Source organism: Cardiocondyla obscurior, linkage group LG02 (assembly GCF_019399895.1).
Source record: "Cardiocondyla obscurior isolate alpha-2009 linkage group LG02, Cobs3.1, whole genome shotgun sequence".
Taxonomy (NCBI): domain Eukaryota; kingdom Metazoa; phylum Arthropoda; class Insecta; order Hymenoptera; family Formicidae; genus Cardiocondyla; species Cardiocondyla obscurior.
The window spans coordinates 7,374,679-7,400,383 of NC_091865.1; the positions used below are offsets into that span (position 1 = coordinate 7,374,679).

Sequence of the window (25,705 nt, forward strand, 5' to 3'; positions counted from 1 at the left end):
TAGAACTTTACTTTATATGTATACAGATAAATATCTTTCATATTTCACGTTGACATAAAAATGCAGGATAAAATTAAATACACAACGCATATATTTTCTAATAAATATAATTATTTATTTTTATGTAATACAAATATATCACATTAAAAGAGTGTAGACAAATCGATGCGCACGTACACACGACATACATATAACATACAACATACATGCAATATACACACATACACATCAGAAATATATTAAAATTTTTTTAGTTAAATACGAATTTGAATGAACTGACAGTATTAAAAAGATTACAAATAGACAGATATTGTAAAACGATTACCAACTAAACAGATATAATTCACAATTATATTTAAAAAAAAATTACACAATGTGCTTTTTTTTAGACAAATCAATCCAAATTCGTCCAAAATATATGTTCATAAGCGGACGTAAAAGGCATCGCAACAGTACAAAAAGACAAGGTAAAGAAAGAGTAATAATAAATTTGCTGATAGCGCTACCGATGTCGAGCCAACTGCCATATGGCGTGACATGATACATTAAAGGCAGTGACAAACAATCTCCTAAAAAGAGAACGGCTAAAGAAGTAGACTTTTCACGTTCTATCGATTCCAAAGAGTAGCTCGCGCATCCTACTATTATCAAAGGAATACAAAGTTTAAAAAGTATCAAAGATGTCATTAGGAATGGAGAAAAGATGGTAACAAAGTGACGCGTCCAAGACGGATCGAACGAACTAATGCTCGCCATATTTCCCGTGCCAAAGAAACACAGTAATATGTACAGCATCTAAAAATATATAAAAAGATGTTAAGGATCCATAATTTTTTAATAAATAGCAATTTTTTTTTTTATACGACAAAAGGATACAAAAAAGGCCGCTTTAACCAAATCTACTGTAATTTGTTGCTGTCCTGAGCTCTTTGAGGTAGTTGAAGTAATTTCTAGCCAACAAATTAAATTAATCGTAAGAGTCATAAAAAAAAGCGGCTCGTAAGACGTTGACAATAACGTAAGAGGGCAGATAAATCCGAACATTATGCCCAGCATTCTTTTCTTCGTCTCTTTTGGATAAAACCAAATACACAATGGCGTGGTCAATAAAATAATCCACGATATCCAATAGCGTCCATCAATAAATTCTAAATATACGAGACTTGTAACGATTAAACGTAGAGTCTCCATTATTTTTTGACTTCTTGACATCTCGTCATTAACGTTTGCTATTGCTATTGCTATACACACGCCAATTATCCTGAAAGTAACAAAGAAATTAATTAGATCGATAAAAAAAATATATATCAAATTTTGTGTATCTTTCACAATAGTTTTGGATATTTGTATTTATAATATAAACTTACACAATATATATTCGTGGATATGGCTCTACGACAGGCAGTAATGGAAAAATGCAAAGTGCTAGCGACGTCCAAATCATAAAAGTTGGTGCATTGTCCGATTTTACAACTCGTATCAATACGAATATTAATATTCCTATGCTGAAAGCAAATCTATATGTTAATCCAATAAACAGTATTACTAATAGTAATAAAATTCCTCCAGTGTCTACAAGTAGCTTCATTGTGTTCTCTTCTTCGAACGCAGATGTTGACTTAAGTAAGGTAGTAATGGCAAGCCACGCAGATATTAAAGCAAAAGTTGCATAGCATGGTAATCTCCAATTGCCGCAATCAGACACTGCATATACAGATTAATATATATATGAAATATGCGGCATTTATGTGAAAACAATAATTTAATAATATAGATTTACGTTAATATATTTTATTTAAAACTGACTACTTACTTATATGTCTAATTAACATTATTATCAGCAGACTTGCAAATACGACGTTGATTATTTGTAGTAGAAAAGTTCGCACATTTTGACGCTCGACTACTCTAGTGATTTTCAAAAATAACATAATTATCCAGCCAAGCCACATTATCGATAAGCAAATTAAAAATTTAATTCGTTGGAATTGCCTGAAATACGATAAGGCTTCTTTGCTAAAATTAATTGCTTCGTTGCCTACTCGAATTCCCGCCATCATATTTTTTCTATAAAGATGTTGTTCGGCTTTACGAATTTGATCATTTATCTCTGTTTCTCGCCAGTCAATTTGATCAATGTTTTCACAGTTTATCGCACGATTTCCAGTTATTTGATGCGCAAGCTGTTTTACATTGTTGAGTAAAGAATATGCGACATACTTATGGTAACTCATATCGAAATACTGCCATGGTAGTGCACCCTAAAAAAAAATATTTTTTAAGTAGTTTTTATTTTATATTATTTTCCATCAAATTTTATGAACAACTTTTTAATGATCTAAACCGGTGCTCGGAATTAGTAGCCCCCCAGTTCGGCCGATTTCTGATCGTCTCCGTTTTTGGTTCCTTACTATCGCTTGAAGATCGACGGCCGGCTGCCGATTGCCTGCGAGACGCTTTAACTTAGGAGCGTTCCTATTTATATTCACGTTAGAATCATACACTTTATTAAATAAGTAATAAAATTCTTTTTCTTAATTAATAATTCATATAATTACATATTACTAATTTCTTATTATTAACAATTTTATTATTTTAATAATTATTTTACTGTGTAGCCGAGTTTCAAACATATAAAATTATATATATTAAAATACATTTTTATATGTTAGAAACTCGGCTACACAGTAAAATAATTATTAAAATAATAAAAATGTTAATAATAAGAAATTAGTAATATGTAATTATATGAATTATTAATTAAGAAAAAGAATTTTATTAATTATTTAATAAAGTGTATGATTCTAACGTGAATATAAATATATCACGCTCCTAAGTTGAAGCGTCTCGCGGGCGATCGGCAGCCGGTCGTCGAGCTTCCAGCGATAGTGGGAAACCAAAGGCGGAGACGATCAGAAATCGGCCGAACTGAGTTAATTCCGAGCGCTAATCTAAACTATGATAATTTTTATCAACTCAAATTACTTACTTCATTATTTACAGGTATAGGAATTCCTATTAAAGATGCTATTAAGGGAGTTATGCTTGCTTGTTCAACATCTTGACGAAAGCCAGATGATTTTATTCCTGCTCCCCAAACGATTAAAGGTGTTTCGGTTTCGGTTGGCGAACCACTTCCATGAGATCCCCAATCAGTCATACCGTGATCTGACGTAAATACATAAGCAGTTTCTTTTCCAAAAAAGTGTTCCGTCATGTTCACAGTCTCTTTAATTCTCCGATCGACGTAGTTCATATTTTCCACATACTCTCTAATCTCAAAATCTTTTTGCTAAGTAAATCTGAATTTTTTTTTTAATAACTACAATTTTTTATAAATCTTGAATTACCTAGAATGTGGCTTTTTAGCATGTCCCAAAGTATCACATCCAAGCAAATGGAAAAATAAAATAATTCCATTCTGATTTTTCACCTTTTCAGCTGATGAAGACTGCAGCCATTCTGAATAAGCATCAAACACCCAAGAGTCCAGACGTGTTGTCTGATTACTCAAATTTGCATCAAAATCCTGCCATGTAGATGGATAACTTTGCCCATAAACATTTTGTTTATTACCTATCCTTTCAAAATTTCAATAATGTAAAAAAATAATGGAAATTGATATGTTGCCACCTCTATCCAAAGTACCTTTTGTAAACATTGATATTATATCTGGACTGCCCCAAGCCCAAGTTACATGGCTTTGATTAAAAACAGAATCAAAATTTACTGGATTTTCCTGCCATCCTTTGAAAATAGCACTAGGATCCTCATACAATCCTGCTACAATTGCCACATGCCCTGGCCTTGATTCTGTAGGTACTCTTGTATGAGATATTCCCCAAACACCTTTATTTTTCATTATATCCCTTAAAAAAATAAGTATTGTATTAAATAAGTTCAATTGTCAGGATTTTTGCCCAAATTTAACAAATCCAATCAATTAAATTGTCATTACTACTCTTAAATAATTAGATAATTTTTTTGCAGAATACCTGAGATAAGGTGGTGGCTTTTCTATGAACGTCTGAAACCTCAAACCGTCTGCCACAAAAAGTAGCAGCCTTTTAGCCGGTGGCTCACTAGACGCTGGTACAATTGGTAATCCTCTAATAATAGGCGAATGAAAATTAATATCTAAGACACCCCATAGCAAGATTAAATGCATAGTTAACCCCCACAAAGTAAACAGATAATTGTTGCGTATAAAGATGCATTGTTTCTCGTGTTTTTCTGGATCGGACAGGTCACGATCCGTGATGTCTATCGATTTTTTCCTTTTTGTAAACATCCTTAGTAATTTCGTGGCTCGTGGAATTTAGACAGGCCTTGATAGACTGAACGTAACTCATGTAATACCACGTCAACCCTATATATTGATTTAAAGTATCGATTAAAAATATTAGAAATACACGAAGCGCGTTCCACTTGACGTTCACAATGCTCCAGAGCATTCTTCGTATTAATTGAATATTTAATAAATTAATAAAGATATAATGATCACAATGCTTGTTCTCACCGGTGTAGATTAACTTTAATTTCGGTTTAATTTGTTGCTTGTCTTTTTCTTATTTTCTGAACTTAAGAATTGTAAAGTCTGTTACACAATGAGAAGAAATAAGAAATATAAATAAAATGATTGGTCGACTCCAAACTTTTTGATCAATCAAATTTCTTATTTTTTTCCGGCAGCGTTCGCAAAACAAGATCATTGAATGCGCCGCCGTGTGGCGTTGCTTCGATCTCGTATCAGAGTATTAGACCCGTTCTGGGTGATTCTGGGTGATCTTGGGTTGGAAGCCACAAGCAACAAGAAGAATATCTATCAGTGTTTTATGATTACCAACGATTACTTGATTTGTCTCGTATATTGTTCTCGTGACACATTGTAAAACTTGTGCAGCTTTTATATCATTTTCGAAAAGGATTTTATTTATTCACGCTCTGAAATAAGTATCGTACGCCATGGCTACGGATGATTCGTGGAAAACGCAACACTTTCGACACAGTGTAATCGCAAAAATGTAAGTTACCTCACGTCGTTTATAAACAGAAAATCCTTTCCATCAGTGAACAAGCATTATTAAGAATTTTTTATTTTAAAATTTTAAATTTTAATATGAAAGATCGTTACACAAATTTATATCATATATTCTTATCATATATTTATATAAATACTTATTTTTTTAATTAATATGGTATTAAGTAATTCTAATTTGTCTCATTTAATATGCAATTACAAATGTTTTATTTGACAGTGATGAAGCAATACAAGTATCTGGTATGCCTACAACAAAAAATAGTATAGAAATGGAGAATCATGTCTTCCAAAAAGCTAAAACTAAGGTATGTCTACAGTTATGTTAAGAATATGGGTACTTTCCAGTAAGCAATATAATAGATACAATATAATATAAAGAATCATCTTGTGTACATTATACTATTATGTTAGTTATATTCTTTCTTTGTATAACATCTTAGGTAAGTTTTTTAACATTAGTAATATTTCCTTTTTTTTTTTTCAGGAAGAATACTTGGGTTTTGTTGCCAGATTAATTCTTCATGTCAGAGAAATGAGTAATATTTCATATGTTTTATACTAATTTTTTATTATATTACAGATGAGATTTATTTCATAAAATAAAAAATAAAAAAATTTATTTTTAATTTTATTAAATTTTTATTATGTTAACATTAAATAAATTTGTCAAAATTTTTATAAAAACAATTTTTGTTATTTTTGTATTAAATCTCGGACACTATTTTAATAAAGTTTTACTATTTTTGCAGATTCCAAAAAGGGCACAGCTGGTAATGCACCAGGTACTACTGGTACCAATAATCAAGGCATGCCTGATCCAATTGGTGCTCTTCAAACATTGGCACGTCAAGGCACAGGAAATAATCAAATGATGGGTATGCCAGGTCCAGGTCCTAATCATCAAGGTATAATTCCACAACCACCTGCAAATACTGCAACTAATCGTAAGTAATTAATATAATACATGGATTGAACTTAATATGAGTAATTATAATGTTTGCATGGCACAATGTGATGTTTGCTTTTTGATTGATTTATTGTTCTAGCAAACTTTTTGTGATTACTTTTTGTATTATCATAATATCATTATATTTATATGTATTTTGAAATAAGTTTACTTGTGGAATTATTCTACCCTGTTTTAATATAAAATGTCTATGATTTTTACTTACCTTTTAAACATTATTATATTTCAAGCATATATTTATTTTATGAGAATAAATTTTTTTTATTTAAATGCATAGAAATATTGTATATTTAATATCTCAATACGGCGTCTCGCGTAATAAGAAACTTGGTAGTGCGCTGCGCCTATACTTGGCGCGAGGCACTACCGTGCCTCTTGATACAATTAGATAAAAAAATTAAAAAGATAGTATGTTTAAACAGTTTTCTCTATAATATGTAAATTTATAATTTTGAATGGAATATAAATTAATTTTATTAAAATTAGTAAGACATAACTCGAAGGACGGGTCTAAAACAGATTTTTAAAATTATTTTATTTTAAAATTATTATTAAAATAGAAATAGAAAATAAAAAGCCTTAAGTTTTTAAAGAAAATTTCCAGTTATATTAAAATTCAAGGAGGATAATCTAATATAATTAGCTAATTTCTTATGGCTTAAAGCTTATTACATTATTGTAAACCCGGTTTAAATCGACAGTGGTAAATATTATGATAACTTTGAATAGTCTGTAGACTGAGGTATTATATTATCATAGCGTTAATGGCAGTGTGAATTGTGAAAACAGAAGAAACAGCATTATTAATATAATCGTAGACAATATACAATTCCAAGCAATTAATTTATTTATTCAGTAATTTCACGGATACTGAAAAATCAGCAACTATTATTTGACAAACTTAGAAATTTAGAGTATATCGCAATCTCAAGAAAGTGAACACTGTGATGGGGCGATATATTCGACTGAGAAATAAGAATAAATTATCACATAAGAAATGGATCAGAAAGCGAAAAGATTTGGAAAAGGAATTGCAAAATATAGTTAGCAAAAATATAAAAATACTAACAAGAGATAATCTTGTAATGTTTATATATCGTGGACACAAAATGTCGGACGGAACCCCAATTTCGTTTAAAATAACATTTGTATACTCTAATTTATTACACCAATGGCGCTTCAGTCCGGGTTACTCTTTCGTACCTGAAGTAATTCATCTCGAAAATGAAAATTTCGGCTCTCACCCTTTTTCTTCACAAACACTCGATGGAATTAATGAAGCGATACATTTGATAAATAAATTCACGAGGCGTTTAATCGCCGTCTATCAAATCGTGCACGATCTGCGAAATAGATACAAAGATATACAAATTACAATGAATGCAACTGCTACAAGAATGGAATTGGCATTTACGGAAAATGCATGGCCAGATACCTTGCAAAAATCAAGCATTAGAGATTCAATTATTATTCAATTTAAATTAAATCAACATATTCAAGTTTATCATATTTCTTTCAAATATATGTGTAAAATACAAGATACGAATAATATTAATAAGTTGCAATTAAAATTGAAAAATTTTGAGAATTGTTCTCTATATGAAGCAGTCGAAAGATTTATTACAGGGGAAGAAAGTTCTACAAGTTCACAAATATCAGATGTTTAGTAATCTCTTTAAAATAATGTTATCATAAATTACAGTTACAGAAAATTATGTTATATTAAAATTTACTTATTTTGAAATTTGTTGTTTATGTTAATAATTAGTAGAAAATATATAAAATTATTAATACGTTTTGTTTTAAATATATTATTTTGATAATGAGTTAAAATTTTTGTTGCTATGTACATGTACATGATATATGTGATTTACGAAAAATATATATTTAGTGATAATTAGTTCAAACTTCTATACATTTCGTTAGTTTTGCAAAGTTTAAATCAACGACCTGGTCAACCAATAAACATGCCTGGTATGCAGACTAAAATGCCAGGTATAGGTATGGTACCATCACAAACTGGGGGCCCAATGAATCACATGGGCCCAATCCAAACTATGCAAAACAATCCTATGTTGACGCAAATGAATCAGATAGGACAAGGAAATATTCCTCCACAAATGAATCAAATGGTTCCTGGACAAATGAATCAATTAGGCACCGGACAAATGCAGCAAAATATGCAGGTGAAATATGGTTTATTTATTAAATACATTACTAATTAAAGATAAAACAAGAAAAAAGATTTAATGAATAACATTTGATGTTTACTTTTATTAAAGTCTCAGATGCAGAATCAATTACCAGGTCAAATAAATAATCAAATTACTGGACCAATAGGTAATATACAGACCAATATGCCACAACAGATGAATCAAATTGGTCCTGGACAATTAGGTCCTGGTCAAATGCAGCAGCAATTAAATCATATTCAAAGAAAGGTATAATATATTTATCTTTTTTAATCATTAATAAATAAAAAAATATATTTAATTAATATATATATATATTTTTTTTTAGCCAAATGAAATGATGAATACTGGATTTCCTGGCCCACGAAACGTTACGCCTAATCAATTTTTAAGACAGAGTCCATCTCCTTCAGCTCCAAGTCCAGCTGGTTTAGGAGCACCATCAAGGTAATATTAATAGAACTTTTAAACAGTTTTTGAATTGTGCAACAGCAACATAAAAACACATTTTTATTATTCCTATAATCATTAAAAAATTATATTTTTGCAGTAATCAAATGGTAGCTTCACCTGCTCTTGTACCATCACCAAGTCCTCAACATGCCATTATGACAGGACCATCGCGTTCCGTGAATTCCGTAGGTAAGAGTAAATAATTAAAATATATTAAAAATAAGAAGTACAGATAAAAAAGAAAAGAAAATGTAGTTGTTATGTATATTTATTAATCCTTGCCTTTCGGCCTAAAATGACTTCCAGTTTCAATACAATTATACAAACAATTAAACATATTTTATTAAATAAACATATTTAAAATTTGTTCATATGTTTAATATGTTTATTTGGTTATTTGTATATTTTATCGGTGCTTTTTTAAACTTGATTTTCCTTAATATTCTTATTAATTAATTTTTTATATTCTTTATCTCTTTTTTTTTCTATACCACCTTTTCTTGTTTTTTTCTATTGTCAATTTTACCTTCTTCTCTGTCTTCTTCATCTCCCTCTTGACCAGCTATTTTTACTTTCAGCGGAACATAATTTTATTCTATCTCTCTTCTTTATAATAAAATTGTTATATTAATTATATTAAATTATTCCATTGAATTAGGTATGGCACCGTCTCCAAGTAGTTCATTAAATACTCCTGGGGGTGTAGGCGCTACACCAAGTCCCCAGCAAGAAGATCAGGCTTATAGAGATAAAGTCAGACAACTAAGTAAATATATAGAGCCATTACGAAGGATGATTGCTAAGATGAGCAGCGAAGGAAGTAAGGAAATATAAATATTATTAAGACAAAATTAATTATATTAAAAGTTTATATAACGCTAAGAAATTATATTTAATTTTTTTTTTTTTTTCTATCGTAGATGTTGATAAACTCAGCAAAATGAAGAAGCTCTTAGAAATTCTGTCGAATCCTAGTAAACGTATGCCGTTAGATACTCTGCTAAAATGTGAAGTTGTTTTGGAAAAGTTAGACTTCAAAAGAGGAGATGGTAGTGTAGGACCGCCAGTAACGACATTAAAAGAGCATCAAATTTTCAGTCCGCTATTAGAAGCTGTGAGCGCACATCTTCAGAGCCCGGTAATTAATCATACGTTGCAACGTACTTTTGGACCATGTTTAGACGCTTTATTTGGACCAGAAATAAAGTAAGAACGCATAATATATAAACAACAGATTATTTATTATTTTGAATAAATTTACAATCAAGTTACAATATATTGTATTATTTTTATAGAAATTTGCCACCAGCCTTGAAAAAACAAAAAGTAGAGGAATCATCTAGCGAAATACCAGATGTATTACAAGGAGAGATAGCTAGATTGGACCAACGATTTAAAGTAACATATCTTTTAAGATTATGTTAAATAATTTATAATTTGTTTTTATCTATAATAATTTATTATAAATATACAATTTATTTTTAAACTTTAAATTTAGACATCTTCTATAAAAATATTCCAAGTTTTATGAATGTTATTTGTGAATTTTAGTAACACTTTTTTTTTTATTATTATTAATAATACAATTTTTGTGTATTAGGTTAGTTTAGATCCAGCACAACAAAGTGGTTCAAAATGCATACAGTTGATATGTTGGCTCGACGATCGTCATCTTCCGTGCGTTCCACCAATTTCGGTTACAGTTCCCGCAGACTATCCTTCAACACCGCCTCGTTGCGTCATGGCTCCTCACGAATACGAAGCAACGACATTTCTATGTGCTGTACAAAAAGCTTTGAACGCCCGCATCGCAAAGTTGCCACGGCGTTTTTCTCTTTCTCAATTATTGGATACGTGGGAAATGAGTGTACGACAAGCCAGCGCACCAAAAGAAACATCTATAACTGCTAGTACAGTCCTCATGGGTTTATAGTACAAATATCGCATAAATATCTAAATAACATTTATACAACTTGTTGTAAGCAAATATTCATTCATAAACTCTGAAAATTTATAATGTAAATTTTTTTTGTTATTGGTAATAATAATTATAGATTTACTTTTGTATTAAATGGTTCGGACAAGTTTTATAATCAACTGATAAGATATTTAATTGCTATGATTTTTATATTATTTGTAATTTTTACATAGTATTTATAAAATTTTTTTTTTTTTTTACAGTGTTTCAAACTAAACGAAAGACCTATTGAGGGTAGGTAGGTCTTTTAGAGACTTTTCCACTTGTCTCTAAAAAACCTAACTACCCTTAATGGATTCTTGAAGAACTTTTAAAAAATTATAATTAAAATTTTAATTTGATAGGTTCAAAGTTTAGAAGTATGTTGCGTTTGATAAACAAACCCTTTTAACAATAAATCGTCAATTTCATTATACTGAAATTTTAGTTCAGTTAAAATTTGTACAGTATTTTCACCAGGTTCCGGATTTCTGCTAACTCCCGTAGAAATACCAGGTGTACGAGATAAACGAGGAGCAGGGTTTGGAATTACATCGTCTCCCAAAGTCGTAAATGTTTGTCTCTCCTTATTGTGACTATGCGATGTGACATCTTTTAAATCCAGCATCGGAGTCACACATGCATCACTGCCATCGAATATAGCGCACCATTCTTCTTGAGTTTTCATCTTAAAAATTTCTGCGATTTTACGACGATTTTCTTCGAAATTTTCGTATTGCGGCATTCCGTCGCTCGAAAGACCAAGTTTCTCTAGGAAGATTTCGTAGAATTGTGGCTCGAGCGCTCCAACACACATATAAAATTTATCTTTTGTTTCATATACATCGTAAAAATGTGATCCTGTGTCCAAACTAAGAAAAAAATTAATTATTACGTATTATTTTTAAAATATTTATAGTCTTTACAAAAATAAGAATCTACATATTTGTGATCCAAACTCTTACATGTTTTTACCACGTGGATTTCCCCATAAACCCATTTTTTGAGATCTGAATAACCAAGATCCTAAGTATGCCGTTCCTTCTACCATTGACGCGTCTATTATTTGTCCAACGCCGCTCTTAGTTCGTTCATACAACGCCAAAATAATTCCAAGAGCACACATTAAACCACCGCCACCAAAATCGGCAGCCAGATTAACAGGTGGTGTAGGTTTTTCATTATATCGGCCAAATAAGGACAGTAATCCTACATTACCAGTTTATATCAATTTTAAAATAACTAAAATTTATAAATAATAAAAAGATATATTAAGATAAGGTGAATAAAAAAAAAAAGTAAAATATAAATTAATATAAAATTTAAATCAAATTATTTTACATAAATACAAAATGCATCGAAATATTCATAAGAAGTCTTTTTTTTTTACTATTAATACTTATTAATAATTATAATATTATGTTTGTACATACCAGATAAACCTAAATAATTGATATCATGACCAGCCATATCTGCATAACAACCAGTTTGTCCATATCCAGTTAATCTAGCATATATTAATTTCTTATTTGTTGCCATAAGTTCTTTTGGTCCTAATTTTAATTTTTCCATGACTCCTAATAAATATGTATTAAATTAAAAGCTTTGATTCTCAAGTATTATTAATGAAGATTAATTATATATTCAAGTATAAGGATATAGCTTTTTTTAAATAATTTTTAAGTCATACCTCTTCTGTATGTATCTATAACAATGTCACTTTGATCACTTAATTTTTTGAAAATATTAACACCATTTTCAGATTTTAGATTTAATGCTATTGATCTTTTTCCATGACCTAAACAATCTAGTGCTTGAGCTCCAATCTATAATAGAATAAAAAAAAAAAGAAAACTAAAAACAAAATACAGATAACTTTAGAATAAATTTTGATAGTAGTTACCTTGTCCACTCTAATAACAGATGCTCCAAAATCTGCCAAAATTTTTCCACATAAAGGTCCTGGAGCAAGCCCAGCTAACTCTAAAACTTTGATTCCTTTTAGGACCATCTCTACTAAAAAATAAATAAAACTTAAACTTTTCAGAGTTAATTAATTGCTCTGACATTTATTTAAAAAATCCTTTTATCTTTCAGAAAACAATAAGGATATTATTATCTCGAATAAAACATTTGATTAGTATATTATATATATAATACCTGAGAATATTACTTTTTATTTATAAAATATATTTGTATTTATTAGTTTGGCTCATCACAACGTATTCCTCGTTAATTATCAGTAGACGTGTTGATTAAACAGAACTGTGTGTTTAACGTGACATAGCAATTATAGCCACATTGTTCTATTTTTAGCACTTTTATTTAAACGTTATTGTGATTTCTTTATCCAGATGGACACTTCTGTTCTTTCTACTTTCACTTTCTCAGATTTTAAGGTACGATCTACATTATCGTAGTAAGCTTTAAGCCGTAAGAAATTAGCCAATCATATTAGATAATTCTCTTGAAATTTGTAATACAATTGGCTGATTTCTTACGGCTTAAAGCTTACTGCGGTAATGCAGATCGGGCCTAAAGTCTCAGCGGTGCATGCGCGTTGCGCTGACGGTCACCATGTTGCGGATCGCGGGATTACACTGCCCCCAGCCCCACACTATGCAGTCGTAGCGTCGCGTGTGCTCGCGTTTGCGCGCATTACAGTCGCGCCCGTGCAGACAAACGTAGACTACGCGCTACGTGTATTTCTCCGTGACGTAACGTGTGAGTGTATGTGCGCGGTGGTATGCGTGTGCGAGCGTGCAAGCAAGAACGCACATCGAACGGCCGATTGACGCGGGTGCGCGGGTCCCGTGACCGAGCACGTCGCTTTGGTGGTACGCGCTCGCGCTGCCGCGACACGACACGAACACGATTTTTTTCCCCCCCAGTCGGCTTCAGTGCCGCGAGACTACGCGCGCGACAGGCACGAGAGCTCGGACTTTCTCTCACGCACCTTCTCTCTACTCGTGTTTACGTTGTGACTGTTTCGTTCTCGCGAACCGCGTTTCCGTTGGAGGACCTCTCCGAAGCGATTCCGGAGCGAAGCCCGGATATGTACGTCGAGCGTGTGCAAGTGGAGCGACGGCGGAGCCGCGCGAGGCTCTAGGCGCACATTTGGCGAGGTGCAGGTACCGAGCGGTGCCGCGAACGGTGTACCAGCGGCCAAGTGGTGACGATACCTCGAGGAGAAACGGCGTCCCGAAACGAGCAGGTAAATATGCTGCGCGCGTGACACGGACTTCTCTCTCGCTTTGTGTCCGCGGCGCGGCGGACCTGTTGATATCGCGCCGCCTTATCGGCGAATCTACCTCGTATCCGCGCTAGCGGCGATATCGCGACCGACCCACCTAGATTTTCCCACTGGCAGGTGATGCACGGCTTCGCTGCTGCGCAAGTGTCCTCGAGATTTTTCAGATCGGCACCTTGCGGTGCCAAGGTAACATCTACATACTCCGCTCAATGTCGCTTACTTTCGAAGAAGCGGCTTGACAATTCCTCGCCTCTTTGCTTTTTTCATTCACGCTCGACCGCCAATAGTATACAATTTATGGGTTGATTTTTTTAGAATCTTCGCTCTACCTTGCAAAAATATCAATCCAACGAAGGCGTTTTATAACAAAACCGATCCGTGAAGTATTATTAATTTCCTCTCTTTCTCTTTGTAAATTTTTATATGCAGCGTAAGCTAAGTACAGAGATAGCTTTTATGGAATCCGTTAAGTAGATACTAATTACAACCAAGTTAATTGAGAAACCAGGTCTTGGATCCGCTTTTACGTACGCCGGTGATCAGAGCATAAGCCGAGGAAAACGTCATGAGGAGCGATTGATCAAACACATGGACGCACCGGGATATACATTACAAAGCCGCTGCCGTAAACACAAAGAGCGCCGGCTCGCCGGAGACCGTGTGTTGAACCTCTCCGCGCAACGCGCAAAGGTTTTGTTATATCACGCGAGGAAATAAAATAGCAACGTAATTGCACCGTGCTTTTAATACTCGCTCCCACGCGAATGGTAACGGCGACAGTGGTGCATATACGTCAATTTTTTTTTTTTTTTTTTTTTTTTCACCGGCCTTTGTAACACCGATTATTAGCGCCTTTCACTCGCGGCGTTCTTTACGGTGATCGGCACATGTGCGTGCACATACGTGTATATACGTACCGGTAGTAGGTTTCTGAACCTCGAATCTACAGCTCGAACGATCGATATGAAACGGATACTTTCTACTTGAAGCATTGCAAGGGAAATACGACCGTTATAGTAACAATCCAGGAAGTGAAAAATATTCTAACATCGGCAGGTAACTGGATTTTTGCACTTAATCACATTTCTTGCATGGATTTATATGCCTTTTCTGCCGCAAAAAAAGAAATTATGGGGCAAGTGTAATGCCAATCTTGAAAGACGCAACTTTAAGCCGAATGATATGGATTCTTGTTTTTGTGAGTAATGCAAGAGATGATTCGCGAAGAACATCACTCGATACTTAAAGCGATACCTACTTATTAATTGCTTTTGACTTGTAGAATGTGCCCTCGCGGATGCTATCAGGATTTATGTTTGTATTAGCCTCGAGATAAATGCGAGGACACTTAAGTTTCAAGTGTCAGCAGGAAGTGTTCGCAGAAACCAAGCGAAATATTGTACGGCTATCGCGGGTGTATTAATTTTCGTTTATGTTTTACATGATTATTTATCTGCAACACCCATCAAGATATTAAATAGCATATTTCTAAAGTATACTTTATTAATGTAAATTCACTTTTGGGGTTTAGAGTTCGCGGTTTATTCTAAAAATTTAGTAATCGATCCTCGTCTCACAAATTAAAAGCGTATTAAAAATATTTCAGATTTTTCGCTAGTATAGCTAGTATAGCGTTTGTCGCAGATTTAAAACACTTGGAGGTATTCGGCGTAATGACGATGCAACGCGACCTTCGTGCTCCTGTGGCTTCCCTTCGCAGTGCTGTAAGAAAGATCGGGAACCGGAATCGTAGCGCGAGAAGGCGCCCCGTGACGCGTCGTGATGCAAATCGAAACCCTGGTGGACGAACGGGAGCGGTCAGCACTTCCACTGGAACGACGATATAATGTTTATAGAAAGTATGAATGAGTAGAAAGTATCCAACAGCGTTCAATCTGACGGCCGCGAACGCGAAAGCGCGACGGTGAATTTAAAAAGCCGCGTCTCGCGTTTGCGCCGGAGCGAGCAGCTGATTAAAATCTGCCGACTGTGCACGCCGTGTCATTGACGGCAATAGCAACGGGGAGTTGATTCTTAGCTGTGAAAAATTTCGATGGAGAACCGCGTTGACAAAGAATCTTATTTACAATCTCAAATATCGTAGGCGATAAAAAAAAGCCACGTGGACCTCCACGCCGTTTAGAATTTCTGCGAAAAGGGAGCTTCTCTGTGCCAATTAACCCTTTTTACTCGTCCAGGTATTTTATTTCGATTGATAATATTATTTTTGAATTATTACGTAGATTCGAGAGACGAAAAAAAAACCGAACCGTGAGAAAATTATTTTCTTTGTATTTTCAGATCTTCGTACTAGAGTATTTGATTAATTCAATTTAGTGAGAGGGTTCGACAAGGAATAGACAATGGAAAAGTTCCAGGTAACTTTATTCTACCTACGCGCGACTGAAGATGCAAAATATTTGTTATACAGGGTGCGCCAGGAGTCGTTTACCCTACGGAGGTTTGATTAAAGAATCCGCCGGGCGAGAGAAAGTGCACGGCGAGCGTGGCACCCTGTATAATTTGCCGTTTTAATTTACGGAACGGACGCGTGACCGGGACATTCGCGGGTTAACGTAGAATGGGAGACGAGGGGCGGGAGAACCGCGGATTCTTGCCTCTTTTACCGCAAGAATGTGCATTGCGGAATGCACGCGGAGGGGCGATATACCTAGATACATGAGGACGCGGCAGGAAATGGCCGCTTAAGTGCAATAAACAAGCCGTTAGCACATATGTACGTATACATTGTCCGTGTATGTTAACGCGACAACGTAACAGTGTGGCACAATTAAATGCGCGATAATCGCTACCGTGTCAGAAAATCGCTCCGAGCTACGCGCGGGAGATGGATCAATCGCGATGAATGACCTTTGCATAAAGATTATGCTGCACATCTCGTCAAACTCTCTCGTTTTTTCTTTTTTTTTTTTTTCTTTGAACCTTAGTACTTTCGGATGTCCTGATAAACTCGCCCGATAAAATGCTAAGCGCGGCGTAATTTCCGCTTCTTGATCACCGGTTGATATGAATGATTATCGTAAATAAAATTATATGTAGGGATATCGAGCGCGAAGGTGCGAAGCTTGAAGATATGCTAATGCGAGCGAGAGATATTGTTGTACCGTGTGATAATGTGTAATAGGCCAGACGTACAATGGCGCATGATTTCGTAATGAATAATTCTGGAACGATCAAGTGTGACAGCAGTTGTCAGCACAGTCCCTCGAGGCTAGAAAGATCTGATTCCGAGTGCACAACTTTGAAAATTATTTTATATCTACATCGGGAGAACATCTGTCATATTTTTTAATCGCTTATCAGATAACAATGATTACATCGCTAACAGATAAACATTGGGTAACTGCATTGGGTAAACTGCAACAATTATTTGCGATTATTTTCCGTCAATAACAGCGCCATAAAACGCGTCCAAGAAAAATTGATTTATAAATCTCTATCTTAAAAGATTTTATCAAGTATTTTAATTTTTTTATTTTTTTTTTTGCTAAAGTCTTCTTGCTCGCGAGATTTATAATTTTCTTCTCTCTCTCGCATAATAGTTAAAGGATGAATTCTGTATAGAATATGTCGCCGTGTTTTTATAATAACAACGCGCATACATTACAAAACCGTGACGACTGAAATTAAACGCGTTCTTCACCGACGATTTCGTTCCGCTAAAAATACGACAGCCGAATGCACTCCGGACAAACCGAGGAAGTGACTAATCCAATTCATCCTGCGGTTCGATTCGTCTTGCTATTATTATACTATCCGATTACGAATTGGAGATCGAAACGAGCGCGTTGACATTCGCGGCGATCCACGTTATTATATCATTATACCAACGAGAGCACATGTGCTCACCCTTTCGAATGCCTCTGTACACGTATGTGTGCATCCAAGGCAGGTATTATATTCCCATTGACTGTTCCTTGCGTCCTACCGGTTTTTCGAAGGATAAAATCAGGTATTACTCGTCCAAGACGGGGCCGTTCATCGATCGAATAAATGCACCTCCGAGCATAACTCGAACTTTACACCAAAATAATAACTTTCTCGCAAAATGTAATATATTATTTAAAATATAACGAAGGGAGAAACAATATTAGATACCGCGACCTGCGTTCAAACGCTCAAACGGTTCGCTTTTAACGTCGCATCTTTATTTTACAATATGATATAGAAATGTTACCATAATCGATCGCGCTAATTGTGGCAAGTGTTTCGAGCGAAGTAATATATTTTTTTTTTCTCTTCTCGAAATCGTTTGCCGCGCTTATAAAGTTGGATTACAATTCGCACAGATTCGTGGCATTACGGGTATTAAAAGCTACCAGCCACCCAATTACCGCTTCTCGTTCAACGGTGTCTTATCGTGCGATGCTAATGCGCGAGCGTGGTTACTTGAATGGGAATTAGGGTGTAGATTTCGGGTCAACGATTCACGCGACCTCCTCCGCTCTTTATTTCTAGATCGGCTAGATCTCTCATGCGAATATTTCCTCGATGTCACGTTACAAGCTTTCCGGTGTGCCGTCGACTGAGCACGACGACGAGCACCATAACGAGCACGATACGCACGACAATTACACGCATCACCGAATTCGCCCGGTGCCGGTATAGAGCGTTTTGACATCTGGCAGAGGTTTCCAAATCCTTTTTCCTGCGGAATTCAAAGACGTTACGGTCGATACTTATATTAGAGTCACGTCGAATTGAATTAAGTATCGTAGGTTCGATCTGTGATTTACTTTTATATAAATTGATTTTACAATTGATCCAATTTGATTTTTAAAATTTGTTACTTTGTGAGTCAATGATTTTATTAATTGTAAAATAATGTACATTAAAAAAAAAAAAAAAACTACATATTCTTAACTAGCGAAAAATTTAATTACTTATCGGATGTAGAAGCAACGATCGTTAAAAAATTGGGTTGAATTTAATTTAATCTAGCACAACTGTGCATTTGTCGTCCGAAAAATTTGATTGCGATCGTTATTATTTTATTTTACCTTTAATCGGCTATACTATTTAAAAACTCTTCTCGTCTCCAGAGAATCTACTTTAGCGAGATCAAGTATTTACTTTCGGTCATTCCGTGTACAAGTCCATTTATATTCGTGCGTAACACTGACAGATTTGGGAACCACTGACACGATGGTACGTCACGTGCGTGCGTACGGTTGGAACCGTGAGGGGGGACAAGAAAAGGAAGGTTAGCAGGTAGAGAGGCGTACTACTACCGCCGTGTGTGTGTTGCGTATCCAGAGAAATTCGACGTAGTGTAATGCACGACGACGTTAAAATTCGCGAGCGTAGCGTAGCAAAGCGGAACGGAACGGAACGGAACGGAACGGCGCGAAACAGAACAGGGTACGGGTCCGGAACGAGAAACAAACGCGCGCGTCCAGGTCGAGGAACGAAAATTCGGCTCGATTGCGTATTAAAGCAACGATTTTTCGCCGCCCCCGGCGACTGATCGGCCAGGCCAGCGGAGGGTGTAACCGGAAAAGAAAAAGTGCCCGTGACCTCTAGGCACCTTGCTCGCGCGCCCTACGGAACTTTCATTTTAACCCTTGCCTTACCTTTGCCTCACTTTCGTCCTGCCATCGCGATAAATCGAGGGGCCAGCAAACGGACTTAACGGCCGGTGGTTGAGACTAGCTGGGAAGGCCGTGGCGAGGGAAGTCCCCCCTCCTCTCCCCGTTCACTGGGCCCGGCGGAGTCGCCCCGTCGGTTTGTCAGTCGCTTTGCCGTACGCGCGGAACGTGTGGCGATCATCACGCGTGGAATTCCAGCCGAGCGTTGCGTTGGATTGGGTGTGGCGGCCGCGAGTACGCGACGCACGCACGCACTCTTACGTCGGTAGTGCATCGCATCGTCGAAAAAAAAAAAAAATAAGAAAAGAGGGGGGGAAAAAAAAGCGCGCTCTTCGCTTCCTCTCTCGGCGCTCCTCGCGTTTTCTTCTTTTTTTTTTTCGCGGAGTGAGGACGGGCGCGCGGGAAATTTTCCGTCCTTCGCGAAAGTGAAAACCTTGAGGAAGAAGGAAATTATTCGGCCGGAGCTCGCTCGCAGCGGAGTGGGTAAGAGGAGATCTTCAATCGGAATTCGCCGGAGAGCCATTGCCAAAGGGGACATTCTTCGGAGACTTTTCGCGAGGCGTTTCTAGAAACGTAACCGTAAAGTCTTCCAGTGGCTAGACTCGTCGCGTAACTTATTACCGTGAAACATCACGGAGGATGCAATCTGACGAGTAAAAGGTCCACTTTTGTATTTATCTTAGGTATTTTCGTTATCAGGGTACCTAACATTCTCGACAATGGTGTTTGAGAGGAAAAAAAAAAATGTTCTATTGTCTCTTTTTTCTAGAAATGTGCCAAGAAAAATACCTCTCGGCTGTAGACTTCGAGACGAATTCACAATTGTCCTTGTGAATTCATTTCTTTAAGGAACGTTTTCAAATTTATCGCCGATCGAATGTATTCAGTGACGCAAACTTCATGTTGAAATTGATTTGAAGAACGCACGAGTTGCGCGAGTTGTGCTTCCACCAAAGAAAGAGTGACTTTTCCAATCGACCAAGTTTCTCAACGCGAGGAAAGGACGAGGAGTATCTCTTCGGGGAAAGAATGACGGTGTCTGAGGAGTGAGTACTCTAACGGAATAACGAATGAATACGAATAATCGCATTTTATTACGCATTATTGATACAATAGATAGATATAATTTCCACTTTCATAAACAAGTAAGAGAAAGAAAAAACATAAGAGGCTTTATTAGAGGCTATATTACATTTATTGTATGCACATTTCTAACGTGTTTCTTTCTTGCATACTTGAATACTAAATTCAATATTCCTGGAGCCGAGACTCGCGGGAAGAAGCGAAGCGAGATGCCATTCCGGGCCCATTTCGTATGCGAGATCACGCACGAGTCGGTGCAAGCTTAAGGATCCCGTGGCGATCGACGCGGGTGCTCGGAAAGGCGGAATTTGTCCCCGGGAAAAGAGAAAAGTGACAGGTCGTCTCGTGGATAGGCGTCGTCAAAAATTTAAAGGAAAAAAGAGAAAGAAGAGAAGACCAGCGTGACGCGTCTAAATAGGCGCCTTTAAGGTGCAAGGCGGTCGCTTTTCGTTCGGTGTTTACCGACGGCCCCGAGATGCGGGAGCCTTGAATGCCCGTCGGTCCTTCTCTCTCATCTTGCGGCGCGTAATAGTAAGGAGCGGAGTAACGTGGAAAAAAGGGAACGCAGCGGCGACGGGAGGGAAGCTACGCCGGCGGAGTAAGCCGTGTGGTACAGACAGGCGCAGAAACGGTATTTTCTTTCTTGGACGTTCGACGAGCGTGCGCGCGGTCGAACTCGGCGATCAGATAACTTCGCGATACTTTTTTTTTTTGTTTTTCGTTTTTACTTTTTTCGCCTTCTTTCATTCGCCTCGACCATTTCGCGCTCGAAAGGAAGCCCGCGGTGAGTCGCGAAGCCACGGGCGCCTTTGACTGAGTCAATTTTCGGCGTATTCGCACTTGGCGTGAACGTGTACGGATGTCGATGCGTTCGTCACGTTTTTTTTTTATTCGTGGAAGCCCGGCCCTTTTCCTGGACTTGGATTTTTTTTTTTAACAGCGATTACGCGCGATATGTCAGCAACGGTATCGATCAAATAAATTATAAAATGTATAATTCATATCTTTTATCATATCAATCTTTTTACATTTTTAATTTTATCTTGAAGGCTTGATACGGATGAAACTATCGCGTCTTGTCAGTATTTATTAATCGATTTGCGATCATATACATTAATATATATGTTATATCAACGTATTATCAATTATACAAAGACGCACGTCGCGGTGTAAATGGGCATTGTAAATCTTCCGTCACGTCGTCTTGAATCGCTCGAAGCGTCAGTATAAGCGACCGCGACGAGAAAGAAAGAAGGAGAGGGAGAGGACGCGCGTTATGTAGATACTTGGTGCTTTGAATGCGTTATGAGGTTGACACTCCTCAGATTGGCACTCCGCGATCGAGAAAACGACAGGAACGTGGAGAAAGAGGAGGGGCGCCGTTGAAGGGCGATGAGGATCGACGATTGACGCGTCGAGGACGGGATCGCGCCGCGGTTCTCCACGGATCTCCTTTCCTCCTTCCTTAGCTGCTGCGAAATCGCTCGCGTATACGTCGATGCCAACGAACGACGGCGGGCATTCATATTTCAGGGTATGAGTCACTTCGCGAGTTTACCTGCACGCGCGCCGTTGACGTACGCATCCGCGCGGCGGTTTATCGCGACGTCGATCACGTAGGTGATAGAGAGAGAGAGGGAGGCGGTCTGGAATCCGCGATATTCCGCGATCGGCGGTCGTCAAGGTGCCGCGTTTAAACGCCGCTAAAGCACACTTTCCAATCCCGCGGATAAACGCGCTTACTCGGGTGTGTTTCGCACGATTATCTTTTCCCGCACCGGGAACTTTCGAGGAGGCGCATTATCTTGCGACATTTCTCATTTTACTTTCAAACACGACTGTTTGTCATTTTGGGTACGGATCTTTCGAACGCGATCCTCCACGCGTCGTCTTGGACCGAGAGTAGCTCGGAAAAAGGTAGCATTTGTAGTTCTAGGTACAGAGAGTGCGTCTGATTGAATGTTCGTTGCTTATGTAAATTTAAGTTACTCTTCCTGGTTTCTTCATACCTCTCAATAACTGTCTTTCAGATAAAATATCCATATATCTTTATCTAATTTTAAATATAAAGATTGATATATAATTTATCTGGAAGATAAACTTATCAATAAGTGAAGAAATTGGGCATTAAAGTAACTTATTTTATTTACCAATGAATATTTAAGCTTGCATAAAGTTTACTTAGTAAAACGCTACGTTGTTTTATGACCGGATGGTTTTGGAGAGTTACAAGCTCCTCTTCACAGCTGGTATCTAAATTACCTTTGAGCATCAGGCGAGAATTAAATTGTTGCGTATGAGGTCTAATACTTGCGGTGCAGTGAACCTTTAAAAGAAATGCGCGGACGCGCTTTTAAGGTTTTAAGATCGAGGACAAGAGAAGGCAGACGGGATACGAGGAGGGGCGATAGGAATGCGTGACTCTCGAGGATCACCGTCTCGCTGTCCGGAAACTGCGAGAAACGGTCGTGCGAATCTTCGCCGTTAGCTAAAATTCAAGTTAATTAGCGTCGCTCTGTCCAGTTTCGACGAGAACTTTAGCTTTAACCAACTAAAGTTACTCAACGTTTAATTATAATCAAGTGAAGATGAAGTCGATCAAATAAGAATAGGTAACAATTTGAATTACGATACTTTGTCTTCCGAACAACGTATCGAGTTTTACTCGAGAGGATTTCTAGATGCGTTGGATATACTTGTAGTCGCGTAGCTAGAATCGTAACATACCGAGGGTGATACCTCGAGGCCTGGCGCGCATCGAACAGACGCCTCGCGCTTTACGTCTGCTGTGATAATTTATCTCGAGGTATCACAACAGACACGTACGGTGCCAGCAGCCTCGCGTCGAAGGAAGGCCGCTCGAGAGGCGTGAAACAGAATCAAAGGCGTACTTCTCGAAAAGTCGAATTAAGAACTGTTTACTAGGTTCTCAAAATAGACCTGAAACTACCGACATTATTTTTATATATTTTCTATATCTGGATGCAGATACCCTATATCACTTAATCTAACAAAAATTTTGAATTGAGAAGATTGATAGAAAATAAGCTGGTATGTACAGTGACTTCCTTTTTCACAGGAATAAGGAGTTTGCAATTTAGAAGGATGAAATTTGAAACTGGGCCATTTTGACCTGATTTGTGGTTCAAGTGTTAACTTCGGTTTTTAAAGACTAGATTTTGTGGACAATATTTAGTTGCTGTTTGATTTTTTTCTTCTTACGATTCTCAATGTAAGAATTTATATATAAATTAAAAAATATAATGTTTTTGTCAATTTAAGTATCTTTACGAAAGTCAGCTTATTAATAAAGGGATTGTGGTAACGAGTAATAAAAGAAAAAAATATTAATACCTTTGATTCCAAGATTATAGCGTTCAATAAAATATGGTATTGGATTTTCTTAAAGAAATGTTTAAAAATAAATTTTTTTTTACATGGTTTTTTAATTAATCAGCCAATTGCGATTATTTGGCCTCGCGACTTCCAAGAAATGTTAGTGCATTTGCTGATCATTGTAGAATTTCTGCAACTGGCTTGTGCAATTATGTATACATTGTTTGTCGTGTTTTTCAGGATGGCAACGGAACTGGCGAATAAAAAAGCGGAGCGGGAGGCTCTCAGGGGGGTCATACAGCAATGGAACGCCAATCGCTTGGACCTGTTCGAACTTTCAGAGCCCAACGAGGTGAGTGTCGCGAATAACGGCATCTAAATTTTGCAAGATAATTTTCTGTTGCCGCGAGCTTACTCAAGTTTTTGCGTTTTTTTTTTTTTTTTTTTTTTTTTTATAGGACCTGGAGTTTCATGGCGTGATGAGGTTTTATTTTCAAGACAGCGGCCAAAAAGTCGCTACCAAATGTATTAGGGTTGCCTCAGACGCGACCAGCCAGGCAGTGATAGAAACTTTAATAGAAAAATTTCGTCCTGACATGAGAATGCTGTCCGTCCCAGAATACGCTCTTTATGAGATTCACGAAAACGGAGGTGAGCTGTTTTATTGATATACAAATAAAACTTAAGATTAAATTAAAACTAAAATTGCGCGTTTTAATAACATTTTTATTTTGAAAGTATATTTTAATATCATGTACAAAACTTAATTTTTAGAAGAACGTAAGCTTGATTTAGAAGAAAAGCCGTTGCTCGTTCAACTAAATTGGCATATAGACGATCGGGAGGGACGCTTCTTGCTGAAGAGGATTGACGATAAGACCAATGCGCAAGGCGTCGGCTTTACTTCAGCTGAGGGTTCTAGCTTCCGAAGAAAGCTGAGCAAGCGAGAGAAAAAACAGATCAAGAAGCAGGAGAAGCTTAGTCGACTGAAGAGCTTAGAACAGGACGAAAACGCAGTGCCTGGCGATCAGAACGGTGTCGCCGAGAAACTTTATACAGGTTAGCAAACATTCTTTTTAAACTGTTTAATAAATTACAATAAATATAATCTTTGAATAAAATTTAACTTGTAAATATGTTTTTTTATCTCTTTTTTTATATTGATTGTGTTATTATTTTTAGAATTACCCGAGACCAGTTTTACGAGAAGTATCTCAAATCCGGAAGCGGTGATGAGACGCCGTCGTCAACAGAAGCTTGAGAGGAGGCTCCAGCAATTTCGCAGTAAAGACGGCGGTCCCGACACGGGCGGCACATTGAAAATTTATGGCGAGGCGCTATGCAAGGACGTGCCATACAAAACGTTGTTGCTGAGTGTGCGTGATTCTGCCGCTCAGGTTGTGCGAGAGATGCTTTCTAAATACGGCCTGGAAAAACTGGACCCTCAGTTATATTGCCTTGTGCAGGTATATACGAGATCGTTGTTTATCTGTAGATAGAATATCGTCATACATAGCAAAAAAATTTAACAAATTTTTTAAATTACCTTTTTTTTTGACAAATTCCTATTTAATTTTTAAAAATTATATAATTTAAAAGTTATTAATTAATATTAAATTGAGAGAATTTGATTGCCAAGATATTAATGATTAAATGTTAAATAATTAAAATAAAAAAAAATTAATATTTGTTTTATTTATGATGTAGGTTAATGGTGAGAACGTGAGCAGCAATGCGCATCAGGAGTACATACTAGACGACGATGAATGTCCTTTGGCGATATTAATGAATCATCCTTCTACTCGAGGTAAGAA

General features: G+C 36.6%; 4 protein-coding genes across 14 annotated transcripts in view; 2 read left to right on the top strand and 2 right to left on the bottom strand.

Annotated features, from left to right (window-relative positions):
• Nucleotides 1–77: 77 nt before the first annotated feature.
• LOC139110457 (GPI ethanolamine phosphate transferase 1) lies at nt 78–4,627 on the bottom strand. Its single transcript, XM_070670268.1, has 9 exons — nt 4,520–4,627; nt 3,996–4,369; nt 3,649–3,869; nt 3,351–3,576; nt 2,990–3,272; nt 1,814–2,261; nt 1,368–1,704; nt 877–1,261; nt 78–795 (listed from the first exon to the last, which is right to left on the bottom strand). Exons 2-9 carry the CDS (start codon nt 4,289–4,291, stop codon nt 367–369), a joined length of 2,625 nt encoding a protein of 874 aa, XP_070526369.1. The 5' UTR covers nt 4,292–4,369; nt 4,520–4,627; the 3' UTR covers nt 78–366.
• A 138-nt stretch (nt 4,628–4,765) lies between these two features.
• Med15 (mediator complex subunit 15) lies at nt 4,766–10,586 on the top strand. The gene is made up of 12 exons (XM_070670291.1): nt 4,766–5,024; nt 5,259–5,346; nt 5,526–5,577; nt 5,791–5,985; nt 7,935–8,194; nt 8,291–8,449; nt 8,529–8,647; nt 8,751–8,842; nt 9,312–9,473; nt 9,574–9,859; nt 9,949–10,051; nt 10,254–10,586. Exons 1-12 carry the CDS (start codon nt 4,966–4,968, stop codon nt 10,584–10,586), a joined length of 1,908 nt encoding a protein of 635 aa, XP_070526392.1. The 5' UTR covers nt 4,766–4,965.
• Nucleotides 9,876–13,007, bottom strand: Amacr (Alpha-methylacyl-CoA racemase). 4 transcript variants are annotated; one of them, XM_070670395.1, is made up of 6 exons: nt 12,771–13,007; nt 12,514–12,626; nt 12,301–12,436; nt 12,044–12,187; nt 11,576–11,819; nt 9,876–11,482 (listed from the first exon to the last, which is right to left on the bottom strand). In XM_070670395.1, the coding sequence occupies exons 2-6, from the start codon at nt 12,619–12,621 to the stop codon at nt 10,978–10,980; spliced, it is 1,137 nt and encodes a 378-aa protein (XP_070526496.1). In that variant the 5' UTR covers nt 12,622–12,626; nt 12,771–13,007; the 3' UTR covers nt 9,876–10,977. The 4 variants fall into 4 exon arrangements, with proteins under 4 accessions (XP_070526496.1, XP_070526506.1, XP_070526499.1 ...); XM_070670405.1 differs by having other exon boundaries at nt 12,514–12,623; nt 12,784–13,005; XM_070670398.1 differs by having other exon boundaries at nt 12,784–13,005.
• A 174-nt stretch (nt 13,008–13,181) lies between these two features.
• Cno (adherens junction formation factor afadin) overlaps nt 13,182–25,705 on the top strand; it is a 37,333-nt gene continuing 24,809 nt past the window's right edge. For 2 of the 8 annotated variants that reach the window (XM_070670225.1, XM_070670234.1), the window contains exons 1-7: nt 19,930–20,155; nt 20,242–20,518; nt 24,132–24,243; nt 24,350–24,542; nt 24,666–24,950; nt 25,074–25,357; nt 25,599–25,698. In XM_070670225.1, the coding sequence (XP_070526326.1) occupies nt 20,502–20,518; nt 24,132–24,243; nt 24,350–24,542; nt 24,666–24,950; nt 25,074–25,357; nt 25,599–25,698 (991 nt within the window). In that variant the 5' untranslated portion in view covers nt 19,930–20,155; nt 20,242–20,501. Of the gene's footprint in view, nt 13,825–19,901; nt 20,156–20,241; nt 20,519–24,131; nt 24,244–24,349; nt 24,543–24,665; nt 24,951–25,073; nt 25,358–25,598; nt 25,699–25,705 lie in introns of those variants that run through there. The other 6 variants (XM_070670180.1, XM_070670154.1, XM_070670164.1 and 3 more) reach the window with 6 other exon arrangements.

What these genes read in the sequence shown, in the direction of transcription:
- Amacr (XM_070670395.1), bottom strand. Translation starts at nt 12,621, where the DNA reads ATGGTCCTAAAAGGAATCAAAGTTTTAGAGTTAGCTGGGCTTGCTCCA. An exon ending in CAATTATTTAGGTTTATCTG is followed by an intron (nt 11,820 to 12,043) that starts GTATGTACAAAC and finishes CTGGTAATGTAG; the next exon opens with GATTACTGTCCTTATTTGGC. An exon ending in AATCCACGTGGTAAAAACAT is followed by an intron (nt 11,483 to 11,575) that starts GTAAGAGTTTGG and finishes TTTTTTTCTTAG; the next exon opens with TTTGGACACAGGATCACATT.
- LOC139110457 (XM_070670268.1), bottom strand. Translation starts at nt 4,291, where the DNA reads ATGTTTACAAAAAGGAAAAAATCGATAGACATCACGGATCGTGACCTG. An exon ending in AATGTTAATTAGACATATAA is followed by an intron (nt 1,705 to 1,813) that starts GTAAGTAGTCAG and finishes CTGTATATGCAG; the next exon opens with TGTCTGATTGCGGCAATTGG. An exon ending in TGGTTAAAGCGGCCTTTTTT is followed by an intron (nt 796 to 876) that starts GTATCCTTTTGT and finishes ATATATTTTTAG; the next exon opens with ATGCTGTACATATTACTGTG.
- Med15 (XM_070670291.1), top strand. Translation starts at nt 4,966, where the DNA reads ATGGCTACGGATGATTCGTGGAAAACGCAACACTTTCGACACAGTGTA. An exon ending in TGCAAATACTGCAACTAATC is followed by an intron (nt 5,986 to 7,934) that starts GTAAGTAATTAA and finishes ACATTTCGTTAG; the next exon opens with TTTTGCAAAGTTTAAATCAA. An exon ending in GGTTTAGGAGCACCATCAAG is followed by an intron (nt 8,648 to 8,750) that starts GTAATATTAATA and finishes ATATTTTTGCAG; the next exon opens with TAATCAAATGGTAGCTTCAC.